Source organism: Tupaia chinensis, unplaced genomic scaffold (genome assembly GCF_000334495.1).
Source record: "Tupaia chinensis unplaced genomic scaffold, TupChi_1.0 Scaffold143758_1, whole genome shotgun sequence".
NCBI classification, from domain to species: Eukaryota; Metazoa; Chordata; class Mammalia; order Scandentia; family Tupaiidae; genus Tupaia; species Tupaia belangeri.
This window is the reverse complement of record NW_006203607.1, coordinates 1,842,064-1,855,027: the sequence shown is the minus strand read 5'-3', so window position 1 is coordinate 1,855,027 and position 12,964 is coordinate 1,842,064. Positions and strand designations below refer to the sequence as shown.

The 12,964-nt window shown below is 54.3% G+C and overlaps 1 protein-coding gene across 1 annotated transcript in view; it reads right to left on the bottom strand.

The window, feature by feature from the left end:
* Window positions 1-12,964, bottom strand: part of RIMS3 (regulating synaptic membrane exocytosis 3) — a 52,211-nt gene that overhangs the window by 20,180 nt on the left and 19,067 nt on the right. The window contains exons 2-3 of the mRNA XM_006164928.2: window positions 11,458-11,625; window positions 4,757-5,004 (exon numbers count right to left, since the gene is read on the bottom strand). Coding sequence (XP_006164990.1) covers window positions 4,757-4,973 — 217 coding nt within the window. The 5' untranslated portion in view covers window positions 4,974-5,004; window positions 11,458-11,625. The remainder of the gene's footprint in view (window positions 1-4,756; window positions 5,005-11,457; window positions 11,626-12,964) is intronic.

The following is a 12,964-nucleotide window of genomic DNA, read 5'->3' as shown; positions in this document are numbered from 1 at the left end:
GAGAGGCAGGATGTCGCAGAGCTGACCTCCTCCAGTCTGCTGCCTGCCACCTGCCCCTGCTCAGGACAGTGACATGGACACAGCAGGCTAGGAGCTGGTGGGGCACGGAGCCGGGACGGGAGCTGAGGGCAGGGGCAGCCAGCAGGCAGAGCCCCACCGCTGCCACCCTCACCCCTGCCCTCGCCAGGATGCCGACACCCCTTCCCACCCGATTTCAGCCCTTGCCTGAAGCTTCACTGTCCTCTTCCCCCTCTCTGGCACATAAGTCTTCTCAGGAATTCCCAGGATTACCTCCCACTTCCAGGTACCCTCCTGGACATGCCACACCTGGGTCCCAAACCCACACTCCTGATCCTGTCCCAGGCCCTGATGCTCCCATGAAGCTCCACCACTCCCACAGCCATGCACCTTCACAGGGTGGGGACAAACACGAGGACACGTGTGTGGAGAGCGGGAGGCCATTAGCAAAACATGGGCAAGGAGGGCAAGGTCGACTGAGTTGACTGGACACCGCAGCGCAGGCCACCGCAGGGTCCCTGTACCCTCTGTTCAGAGGCCCCAGCCCCCTCCTCAGCTGTGCAGGGAACACGGGGCACTTCCCCTCTCCAAGCAGCACACCATCCTGCCTGGGTTTCCATGGCAACCTGCGGCATTGCAGTGTGGTCCCTCTAGACACCCCCTCCACTGGGGATGGCGGTGGCGAGGAAGACGTGGAGGGCTTGCCAGGACTTCCCCTGCTGCAGCTTGGCTGCGGGGGCTCGGACGGGAGGCGGGGGTTGCCAGGAAAGGAACTGGACCAAAGAAGCCTTTGCTGTGACTAGTTAGAGACCCAAGAATTAGGAGCAGATTCTCCCACGGGGATGGCGGGAGGCCAGGGGTGGGCCCAGACCCTGGCAGCAGTGGGGAGAGCGAGCTGGTCACCGCAGAATCCCCTCTCCCTCCCACAGCCAGTGTCGGGCCAGAGAGGGGGAGTTCAAGACCCTCGCCTGGGAAAGGGGGCCCTACCCCTGCTGTGCCCTACTTATCTTCTGGGCTCCTATCACTAGCTCATGGGAGGGCGTGGGTGGGGCTGAGAGCAGGGTGAGGGCGGAGGGAGGAGCGCCTTCTCTGAGATCACGCCAGCTGCTGGGAGGCTGGGATAGCTGGCAGGTCAGGGACGAATAAGGCCGTCGACACGTCTGTCCACTTCACACACAGTCTCACACGCGCAGTCACGCTAAGACGTACATATTTCCTCCACACAGACAGCATTCATGCCGACAGTCTCACGTGTGAACACAGTAATCTCTCATACAAGGTTATGCATGTGCATAAGCAGTCATGCAGCCACACGGTCCTACCATGCCTCAGTCACACATGACATACGCTGTCACGGGCAGTCAGTTCACATACATGTGATCTTCACGCTATAACACTCGAGGCTGAGCCCATCCACTCAGTTGGTACAAACCCACAAATGGCCTGGGACCCATCACACACACAGCAAGCTGGGTGGTAATGGTGGCTGTAGGGGACCCCCCCCGGCCCTGGCCCCTAAGTGCCACATCCTCTCTAACCCAGCTGGAAGACAGATGGATCTATGGGGACTTCAAGCCACCCTCCACCCCCTCCCCCAAAACGTGCCGTGAGTTGAAGCTAGAGCCTGTCCATGGCCTAACCCAGCTCCCCTTCTCGGAGCTCGGGGAGGTGCCCATTTGGGAACAAGTCTACTTCCCTAGTTAAGACCTGCTCAGCCCAGACGAGTCCTTGACTCGGGGAGTCACAGAGTCGTGACATGTTGGACATACTCCAGGTACCCGCCATTTCACAGATGGGGAGTCCCAGGTCCAGGAACCAAAAGAGCTGGGACCAGACCCTAGGCCCACAGACTCTTCTACTGATCTGCTGCCAGTCACCCCTCCCAGTCCCCCTCCATCTGAGATGTGACTCGGCACAGCTTTCGTCCGCCCGCCATGGGCCCTTCAGGGTGAGGGCAGGTCTGCAGTCACAGGAAAGTTCCTCTGCAGCTTCACGCCTGGCCCTCACCCCTGCTGGTTTGGGGATTGACTGTACGCAGCCTCCCTGTCAGAACAGCCAAGCTACTTGCAGTAGTTCTGTGGTCCCCAGAGTCCCTCAGACTCCAGGAATCATTCTGTCAGTCACCTAAGAGGGAGGGCAGCCCCTGCCTACAGGGGTGCTCCCCATGGCATCCCCTCAACCCAGAACCTGGGAAGGGCCACTGTCCCTGGTACTGAAAAGATGAACTATATTTCGGCAGGGGCTGAGACAGCCCAGGGTGGCCCTGTGTAGACAAGCCCTGTGCCAGGCCGGGACCCCACCCTCCTCACTGCTCCCAGAGCTTAGAGGTGTTAGAGCAGGAAGGGAGCTGAGAGGCATCACCGCTGCTCCGGTTTACAGAAGAGGAAGCCGAGTCCCAGTGAGAAAGTACTTCCCCACGGTCCCCTGGGCAACGGCAGAGCCAGAAGCTGGTCCTCTAAAGTATCCGGGCAAGGTTTTGGAAGCTGGCTCCAGGGCGATGTGTGGAACAACCTGCAAGGTGCAGGCAGGGGCGGGGGGACAGGAGAGGAGTGGGCACAGCAGCCCAGGCTGGGTACCAGGCATCTGAACTAGGGCACAGGCTTTGAAATGAAGAGGGACAGCAGGGCTCCAGCATGGGGTACAGATAAACTGGGAGGAGGAAGGGGCTGGGAAGGGCAGACCTGGAGCCCAGGAAACTGGGTCCAGGAAAAGAATTCCTCTCACTTCACACAGCCCAGCCCTGTAGGGAACTGGGCCATTTCCCCTGGGGACAGGAGGGACATCCTTCTAGATTCTCCCAGAACAGACTCTCCCACCTGGAGGGGGCTCCCTGCTGGGACACTGGTATCCTCAAGGCTGGGGAGAGAAAGGCAGGGAGAAGTCATTAGAGATGAGGGACGAGCGTGCTACCAGGAAGGGACTGAGTGTCCGACGTGCCAGGCACGAGGCTGGAGGCCTTTGCATACCCTGCTTCACTCAGCTCCTGGCCAACTCTGCAAGGCACCTGACTGTCCTCGTCCTGTAAATAAGGAAACACACCGGAGGAGCGATCTGCCCGCCCGAGTCGCCCAGCAAGTTAATGGCAGGGTGTGGCTCTGAAGGCCAACCTGAGGTCATTGTCCAGGAATGCACCTTCTCTCCAGGCTCTGGATGCTCCACCAATAACATGAGCACATTGGACCAGCTGACCCCAAGGGGCCCTTCCTGCTCTGACATGCAGCGGTTAGACGATTCACAGAACCCTTCGGTGGAAAGGGCATCCAGGCAACTCCCCCGGGCCATGCACAGACAGGGGAGCCAGAAGCTCCACCGCTGCTCAGCTCCTCTGAAGGTATGAGGTCGTCCTGGTGTCCATGCCAGTCCCTGCCTGCAGGCTAACGTTTCCCACGGACTTCGCTCCGCCTTGGCCTTGACTTCCAGGATGAAGGGCCTTTGGGTCGGAAGCAGAATCAGCTGGACTCCTGGGCTGGGTCTCCCAGGAAAGTCCAACACCTCTACTGCCTCCCAATCTTCACCTCCTCTCCCTAATCCCAGTCCTCCTTGTCCCAGCTCCACTCCTGGGCCTCCAAATCACCATGTCCCTCCTCCAGACCAGGCCACACCCACCCCAGGGCACTGACCCCATGATCCCCTCCAGCCCCTTCCCCATCAGGCTTCCCCTGAGCCAGGGCCACCCTGCAGCCCACGGCCCAATGCTGGAAAAAGACCATCCCCCTGCTCCTGTCGAGGGCTTTGTAAAAACCTATTTTAAGCCTGGAAAAGTCCCCCACTCCCAAGCCCCAACTCGGAGTCTTGACGAGCATTCTCCGGATCCTCTGGTGCCCCCGCCCCCTCACCACCCCCATCCAGATGCCTATTTGAAGGTTTCTTGGGGAAGTTGTTACTCTGAGCAAAATAAGCAGGAAGAGATTTTAAAACAAAACCAGCTGGTGTCTGGGCTGATGCCACCAGGCAAGGAGGTCTTGGTGGAGGGGGTGGGTTCTTCTGCAACGTGGGGGGCTAGTGTGACCGTGTGACAAGGCGGGTCACCCGCTAGCCTGAGCATGGCAGGGTGCACGAGCTCGCCGTCTGAGAAACGGTATTGTCTGGTTGTAGCTGTCAGGGTGCGTGTGAACGCAGCTTAGTGAGGTATGTGCATGCACACGTGTGACGTGCTTCTGTGGCCTGTACTCAGAGGGCTGTGTTTGTGTGATTTGCACGCTTGGTTTTATTTGTTACCACGTGCAGTATAAATGAACCTGTCATGCTTCCCTGGCAATCCAGGGGGCTTCTCTGTGCAACGGACACTATTTATGTGACAGGCCAAGACAGGAAAACGAGCGTGTGTCTCTCCCGTGACTTTGTAATGTGTAAGTGTGGCGATGTAACTGCATCTGTGGGTGCCAGAGGCTATAGGGAAGATGGAGTCCTGGGGATGTGTGGTCTGGACAATGGCACCAGGAACACAAGGCTGTCTAATAAATAGTTACTGCTGAGTGTACCAGTCTGTGTGTGGAGGTTAAGAGCATGAATGAGGGTTTGGATCCGGGCTCTAGCGCCTGCTAGTTGACTTCTCCTCTGCCCCGGAGAGCTCTGAGTCACGAGTCAGGACACTCTGAGCTAGGACAGTGCCTAGTATGTGTGAAGTGCTGTCCGAGTGTCTAGCATGGAAGGCACACCCATCTGGACAGTGCTTGGGCACTCTGTCACCCAAAGCCCTCCTCACCACGGCGGCGCCTGGTGCCCCATGTCCACTCACCTGGCTGGGGGAGCTGCAGTGTGCTCTTGCTCCACTGGGTCAGGCCCACGATGGCCACCATCTTGGCACCCAGGCTGCTGCGTCGCTTCTTGGCGGTGGTGGTCCCGGTCCCGCCTCCGGTTTGCTGGGATCCGCAGATTTCACCACTGATGCTGGAGCTCCGCACCACATTTCGGGAGGCTCCAGCTGAGGCTGGACCCGGCTCCCCGTTAAACATGGTCCCCGGGGCAGCAGGGCCTCAGGTGGCTCTGAAGGTGGGCAGGAGACAAAGGGATCCCACATCAGACCCAGGCAACTCTACCTACCACAGTCCACCACATCTCAACTGGATGACCTCAGGCAAGTAACTTGGCCTCTCTGAGGCTGCAAAGATGAAATAAATAGGGCCAGCAGGTGGTATGGCAGTTAAGGCGCTGGACTCCTACATGGCTGACCAAAGTTCAAGTCCCGGACCTGGCAGCTTGCCTTCTCACTTCTCCTCTCTCACTGTCTCTCTTTGGCAAATGCATGTGCTCTAAAGCAAATTAAAATAATAATAATAGTCCATTAATAATTCCTTAAAAGATTAAATGAATAAATAAATGTCAAAGGTGTACACAAGGTCTCTGGCTATGAAGAACCTGGCAGGTGACCTGATTTGGTGGTGAAGACAGGCTGTGGAATGAGATGGCCTGCACAACCTCATGACCAAACATCTCGGGGTTTCGCTGAGCATCTCAGCAAGACAAGAAATAAAAGCACTTGCCTCATTGGCTTGTTGGGAGGATGATCTGGGCATGTAAAGTGCCTCGAGTGACATCAGACATAGTCAACAAATGTGAGTGATTGTTCTTTTCATAGCAAATCTAAGAACGCCAGCCTGCAGACCATGAAAGGGGTCCTCCTGCTCGAAGGGGGCAGTGTGGACAAAGGAAAGCGAAACCCACCCTTCACTGCATCAGCGACAGGCAGCCGCTGTGATGGCGGGACCCGTCTCCTTCCAGCCTCCTTTCTGTGCGTGTAAAAGATGCTTAATTGACACAATAACTGCATGTATTTATGGATTATAGTGTGATATTTTAATCCATGTACACAATGTGTAATAATCAAATCAGGGTCATCAGCATATCCGTCACCTCAAACGCTGATCATTTCTATGTGTCGGGAACATTGCAAATCCTCTCTTCCAGCTAATCTGAAATATATACTATATTACCGTTAGCTGTAGTCACCCTCCTGTGCCAGGGAACATGAAAACATCATCCATCTCACTGTATTTTGTGTACCTGTTTACTTGCCATTCTTCTCCCACCTGTTCCAGCCTCCGGGGGCTGCTATTCTACTCTCTGCTTCTATGAGCTCAACTTTCTTAGCATCCGCGAATGACAGAATGTACGGTATTTGTCATTCTGTGCCTGGCTTTTTTCATTTAACGTAATGTCCTCCTGGCTCATCCGTGTTGCTGCAAATGACGGAATTTCATTCTTTTTAATGGCTGAGTAGTATTCCACTGTGCATATATACCACATTGTCTTTATCCATTCATCTATCGATGGACATCTAGGTTGATTCCGTATCTGAGTTATTGTGAATAGTGCTACAATCTCATTTTGACATACCGATTTCATTTCCTTTGGATCTATACCCAGTAGTGTAATTGCTGGATCTCCTTTCTATGAATTTTTAAAAATAATTGAACTCATATTGCAAATATAATTTTAAATTCTGGACTTTTTCATTTAGCACTATGCATAAGCATTTCTCAATGTCATTAATACTTTGCATAAATATTTTAATGCCACATCACATCCCACTGTATAGAGGTAGCATAATTGATGTAATATTTCAATACGATTACCTCTTACATCAGGTCCAAGTTCCTATCCTACACCCTTCTGCCTTAAAGAACACTATAATAAACATCTCTTTCCTCTGATTTCATCGGGTTCTTTTCTTTTTTTTCTTTGTTATAGATTTCTGCTGCAGGGTGCATGTGTTCGCCAGAGAGACAGAGACACAGAAAGTAAGAAATGCCCCCACCCAGAGGGCATGGCCATGCCACAATCCCTTCTCCTTCATTCTCCTCTTGGAATTTTGGGCATGCATGCACAGGCATCCGGTGTGAGTTTCAAGGTACCAGGTCCAGGACTCAAACCATAGTCAGCCACATGGGAGTCTAGCACCTTAACCGCCATGCCACCTCCTGGCCCCGCCTACTTTTCTTAGGACTGGTTCTAGAAATGGAATGACACCCATTCCCAGTGCTTCCTGGAGGGTGCTGGTGGTACCCAGGTGCCACACCATTCCTCGTTTTAGAGGTGATCCAGAGGAATGGAAGGCCATCAGTGAATGGCATTCACCTTGGCAACTCTTGCTTGTCCCTGGGTAGGCACATGACCAAGCTGGCCCATCAGTACAGGTGAGGATTTGGATTCCATGCTTATTAGAGAGGTGGGGTTCCCCCTTTCCCTTTCCCAGAGGCCCTGCCCTAGGATGTGGGGCTATGGGGGCAGCACAGCACACAGACAGCACGGACCTCAGGCCACACCTGGACCCTGCCTTTCTCTGTTCTTCCAGTGACAAGAGAATATGTACCTCCCATCGCTTCCGCTAGCTTGAATCAGAGTTCTCGGTTACGTGGAAAAGCATCGTACCTGATACGAAAGACTTGACTTACATAGATACGTTCATTCATTTATTTTTGCCATATGGCACATGCACTCACTGGGGTCAGAGAGGGGAAAGTGAGAAATCACCCCCTGAGGGGTGATGGCCACACCACAATCCCAAGCCCTTCTCCTCTATCTCTTCTTGGGAATTTGGACATGCATGAACACATGCCTCAAGAGTTGTGTTGTTTTTTGAGAGGTGTTTGTTAGAGGATGCATGTGCTCACAAGACAGACAGAGAGAGACAGAGAGACAGAAAGCAAGATATCATCCCCCAGGGGGGATGGTCACACTGCAATCCCTTCTCCTCCATTCTCCTCTCAGGATCTTGGGCACACACGCACACGTGCCTGGCTTGAGTTTAAGCCACAGGGTCTGGGACTAAAACCGTGGTCGACTACATGGGAGTCCAGGGACATAGCCATTACGCTAACTGCTGGTCCCACGCCTGAAGTGTTTTTCAAGCCACCAGGTCCAGGAGTCTAACCATGGAGTGAGCCACACGTGAGAGCTAATATCTTAATGCCACGTCACTTGCCACGTCATCTGCCCTGACAGATTTTTTTTTTTATTCTTGGAATATATTGTCAAATTCCTTTCCAAGGATGACATGTCTATCTTCTCCATCAGCTGCATTCAACAACTATTTAAGCCGCTAAAAGTCTAAGGCCAATGCCAAGTGCCAAATAGACAGGCATGAGCCAGGGCAACCAGGTCCTGCCCTCCCAAAGCCTCCAGTCCTAGAGACAGGCAGACAGTAAATGGCTAAGTATACAGTGGACGTTTTATGGTGGTTACAGTAAGTGCTAGAGAGTAGGGCAGGGGTCTCCGAGAGCCCCTCTTGGGGAGGGCAGTGCGTTGGTGGTGTTTCGTGCAGAGGCGAGATCTCCAGCCATTGGCCTCCATGACCTGGCTGCAAAGTCTGAGGCTGCAGGAGGTCTCTTTGCTCAGGCAAAGTATGGAAATGCCACTCCAGCACGCTCTGCAGCTACTGCCGTCCTGGCTCTGGCCTGGCCACAGAGCCTTTCCCGGGAGACTGCTCATTCCAGGGTTCAGGGCACTCTGCTCGACCCTCTGCCCTCAGGTCTGTCATCCTGAGGGCATCTGGCTTTTCAAAAGAACAGAGAAAGGACAGGGAACATGGAGCTGCAGAGCAGGCACCACTCTGACTGAAGAGGAAGACAGTCCCCAGACAGCTGGGGATGGTCACCTGGCCTCCTGGTCGGCACAGCTCCTGCTGGCCCGGCAAATGAGGGCTGGCAGCAGGGATGAGTCAACGCCTTGCTCTGCCCGCTCCGTGGCTGTCTGGACTGGCCTCACTGTCCCCGTGCCGTGTGCAGCGGCCCGGATTGTATTTCTCCGTCCCCCTACCACCTTGCAGCTAATGGAAAGTCCCCCTGGAATTGGGCCTGCGATGGCCTCTTTTCTCTAGTTTCCAATCCCAGCGCCAGTTTGTGTGAGTGCATGTTTTATGTGTCTGTTTTGGAGGAAGGAGTAGCTGCGTGGTCTCTTGGTGGAAGGTAGGAGAGGGCTTATCTGATATTGCAAACTGGCCCCCGTAATTACACCAGCCGCATTTCCACGAGGCGTGTCGTTCTCTCTGTGTCACAGATGAGAAAACGGAGTCTCGGAGAAGTAAAGGACTGTCCCATCCAGCTTAGACAGAAGAAGTGGGAAGACCTGGACGCAAACCTGAGTCTCCCGTTTCCACACACAGGCAGCCACGCCCAGCAGTTCCTGCCCCTTCAACCCAGAGCTGACTCACAGATGTGCGCCCATCCCTCAAGCTCGGCTTTGCCCTGGTCTCTGGGCTCTTTGAGAAACTGCAAGGAGAAGGCCTATTGTGAGAAACCCCTAGCTGGCCTGAGCATCTAAGGGGCAACAGAAGCCCCGCCCAGGCCACAGCTGCAGAAGCCAGCACTGTCCTACTGCCAGCTCCAGGAACTGGAGAGCACCGCCCCCAGGGGTGAGCAGAGAGGGGATAAGGGACAAAACGCCTGACCCTGCCAACCCAGGGGCTCATGTTTCCTCATGAATAATAGATGAAACTGACAAGCAGTCCTGTTTGACATCCAGGACTCTGCACCATCCAGAGCCACTTTCTCATCTTTACCCACCCAGGGATCCTCTGGGGGGCCTGGAGAACTGCTGGATGCTTGTAGGGTCTGACCTGCAGGTCACTCCCCAAGGGGGCAAGAGGAGCCATAGTCAGCCACGTGGGAGTCTAGTGCCTTAGCCACCATGCCACCTCCTGGCCCCGCCTGCTTTTCTTAGGATTGTTCCTAGAAATGGAATGACACCCATTCCCGGTGCTTCCTGGAGGGTGCTGGTGGTACCCAGGTGTCACACCATCCCTCGTTTTAGAGGCGATCCAGAGGAATGGAAGGCCGTCAGTGAATGGCATTCACCTTGGCAACTCTTGCTTGTCCCTGGGTAGGCACATGACCCTTAGCTCCTGCAGGCCTGGAGAAGGCGGCCAGGGAGGGTTAGGAGGCAGGATGCAGGTTTTGCATGTGAACAGATTTCCTGGGCTTGGCTTCCTTGTGTGTGTAGGCAGCGAAGGAGGAGAGCAGGTGATCTCAAGTCCTTTTGCCAGGCAGAACCAAGTCTCTGTACCCAAACTATAGCTGGGGGCTCAGAACTGGGGTCTAGCACCTTCTCAGGCAGCCAGCTGAGCTCAGGAAGAGCAAGCCAGATGTGCAGACAGAAAAGGCCACCTGACCCCTGTGAGGAGGGATGCCTACTGCAGAGCAACCCCCCAGCCCTCGGGCCACAGGATGGGACAGGGGAGGGGGCCGGATGGGGCAAGTGCTGAGGGGCAGCAGAATACAATGTCTTCCAGGCTGGTGGCTCTAAACGACTCCCAAGTAAGCAAGCGCCTTTCCACGCCTTTCCACCAAGGTCACGTTAACAACGGCCGCCTCTGAGCAGGGCTGTCCCTTTCCAGCCCGATTCATGGAAACCCCCCTACGATCTCACCAGGGCATGGAGGCCGCTCTCAGCTCTTCCTGCTGCCTCCCATCTGCTACCATGGCAGCAGAGAAACTGCGCTCTGCCTTACCCTCCAGGAAGAAGGGCCACTGCCCCATTTTGCCAAAACTTCATGCCAGCAGATACTGCCCAAGTTCCTCAGGAAGAGGCCGAGTGATTTCTTGCCAGGATTCAACATTTGCCTCTATGCGGTGTCCCAGAACCCTGAGGGCTCTCCAAACGCTCTCCTAAATCCTGACAACAGCAGGTCTCTGGCCCTGCTAGGCCACCCTGGACCCTTGGCCCCTCTGACCATGTGTCTAACCATGAGCCTTCTTGGAGTCAGTGCGACCAGTCAAAAGCCTAAGGTGAACCTAGTCACCTTTTCTTCTGATTTTAATCTGCCAGAGAGCATATGTGCTTGCCAAAGAGAGACAGCCAAGGGAGGGAGGGGAGGGAGGAAGCACCCCTCAACAGAGCACGGTCACACCACAATCCCTTCTCTATTTCTCCCCCGTTGAGACTTTGGGCATGCATGCACACGCATCTGGTGTGTTTTTCAAGACACCAGGTCCAGGATTTGAACTGTGCTGTTGGCCATGTGGGATCTGGCTGCTTTAACCACCACACCACAGAGCCAGCCTACTTTTTTCCACAGGAAAGGAGCCCACTGCACGGTGATGTTAGAAGAGATGGCAAATAACTGAGGCTCTTACCACCCTTCTCCATCCGCTATCAAACCTCTGTCCATAGCAGACATTACCAATCCATCTCCCTTTCCCATCGAGGTCAGATTTAACCTCGGAATCCCTCTCAACACAGAGCTCTAGCACCAGCTGACCAACACCAGCTCCAGAGCTAAAGCTGATCTGTAGTCAGAACTTAGAATTCCGGCCCAGCCTACCAGCCCGCGGAGTAGGAGATCCAGGCCCAGAATGGAGAAGAGCCACACCCAGGTCATACGGAAAGTTGATGCAAAACCACAGATTCAGCTGAACCCCCCTAACCACCAGGTCTCACACTACCCATCAGGGGCTCTCTCCCACCCCTCATCCGAAGAAAAACCAGAAAAACAGAACTTACGGAACTGGTGAATCTGAGCGTGGAGTTCGGCATCACAGGGGGCTGTGCCCCTCCCAACAGCACACCCCTAGGGCATTTGCACAGTTAGCTGCCCAGACACCAGCTTTCAAGAAATGATGTGAAGGCAATCAGGGCGGGCTCCCAGGGGAGGTGATGTGATAAAAAGGTCTGGAAGAGAAGAGAGGAAATTAAAGGAAGGACTAGAGTGGTCTGTTCTCAAAGGCTCCCAGTAGCTTCTGGAGTAAAAAGATAGACTTTGGAGATAGCTGTGTGGCTTTGAGCAAATCACTGACACTTTCTGATCCTGTCTCCTCCTCTGTAAAACTGTCTGAATTCCTGGGCCCCTTATCTGCCTTTTGGTGTTTTAAAGTTAATCAGCCAAAGTCCCAAAATTTAAAGTTTTTTTTTTTCCCTGTTCTCTAGCTGTGCTGGATTACTTTTATTTTTTAATTAAAAATTAATCTTTTTTTTTTTTTTGATTGCCAGAGGGGAGGCAATGGGGAAGGAGGGGAGAAGAGAAAGATGAGCACTCCCAATGGGACGAGGTCAGGCCTGAATCCCTCTCCTGCATTTCTCCATGCAGTCAGGATTTGGGGCATGCAGGCAGGCGCATGTACTCAAGGTCTTTTTCAAGCTGCCGGGGCCAAGAGTCAAACCGTGTTCAGTCACGTGGGATCTGGCTTCCTTAACCACTGTGCTGCAGGCTGGCCTGACTTTAAGTTGTTTTTTGAGAGACTTTTGCTATAAGATGCATTCACTCGCCAGATTAAAAATTAATCTGAACCAGAAAACAGAGACAGAAACAGAAAACAGAGAGACAGAAAGCGAGAAGTCGCCCCACCACGGGGAATGGCCACATTCCAATTGCTAAGGAGCTCTAGAACCTTCCTTCCTTCCTCCAGTCTCCCTCTGACTGATGGAGATGGGGTCCCTCCCCAGACACTGTGAAAAGGCCCGCAATTGGGTGTGGGGTACTCCTGACACTCCCCTGAGCCATGTGACCCTGAACGAGCCATTCAGTTTCGTTGAACTTCCATCTCCTCTTCTATAAAATGAACCTCATCACCACCTGGACCCCAACCGACTGCAGCTGCACTGTGGGGGGGGGGTGTCACATGAATTGAATAGACGGGAGGGAGGAAGCAGAGTGAATAAAAACACGGACTTTGGAGGCAGACAGATTTAGTTCAAAACCTAGCTCCGCCACTGGGACCAGCAGGCGGCATGGTGGTTAAGGCGCTGGGCCAACTCCCGGGTTTAAGTCCCAGACCCGGAAACTTGAAAGCCAGCACCAGTACTCCCCAGCACATCACCCGTGCCAGCCTCGGCCCGTGCCACAGTGCCTGCTTCCACAAGGGAAGGGAGCTCCTTGGCCCTGGCCTTTCCTCTCCCGGCTCAGGGAGAGGTGGGTGGCGGCAGGGGTTGGTACGCGGTGGGGGTGGCAGGCTGACCCGACGAAGCACTCCTGGCCAGAGTGAGGACCAGGGAAGGGCCCACTGCCGGCTGT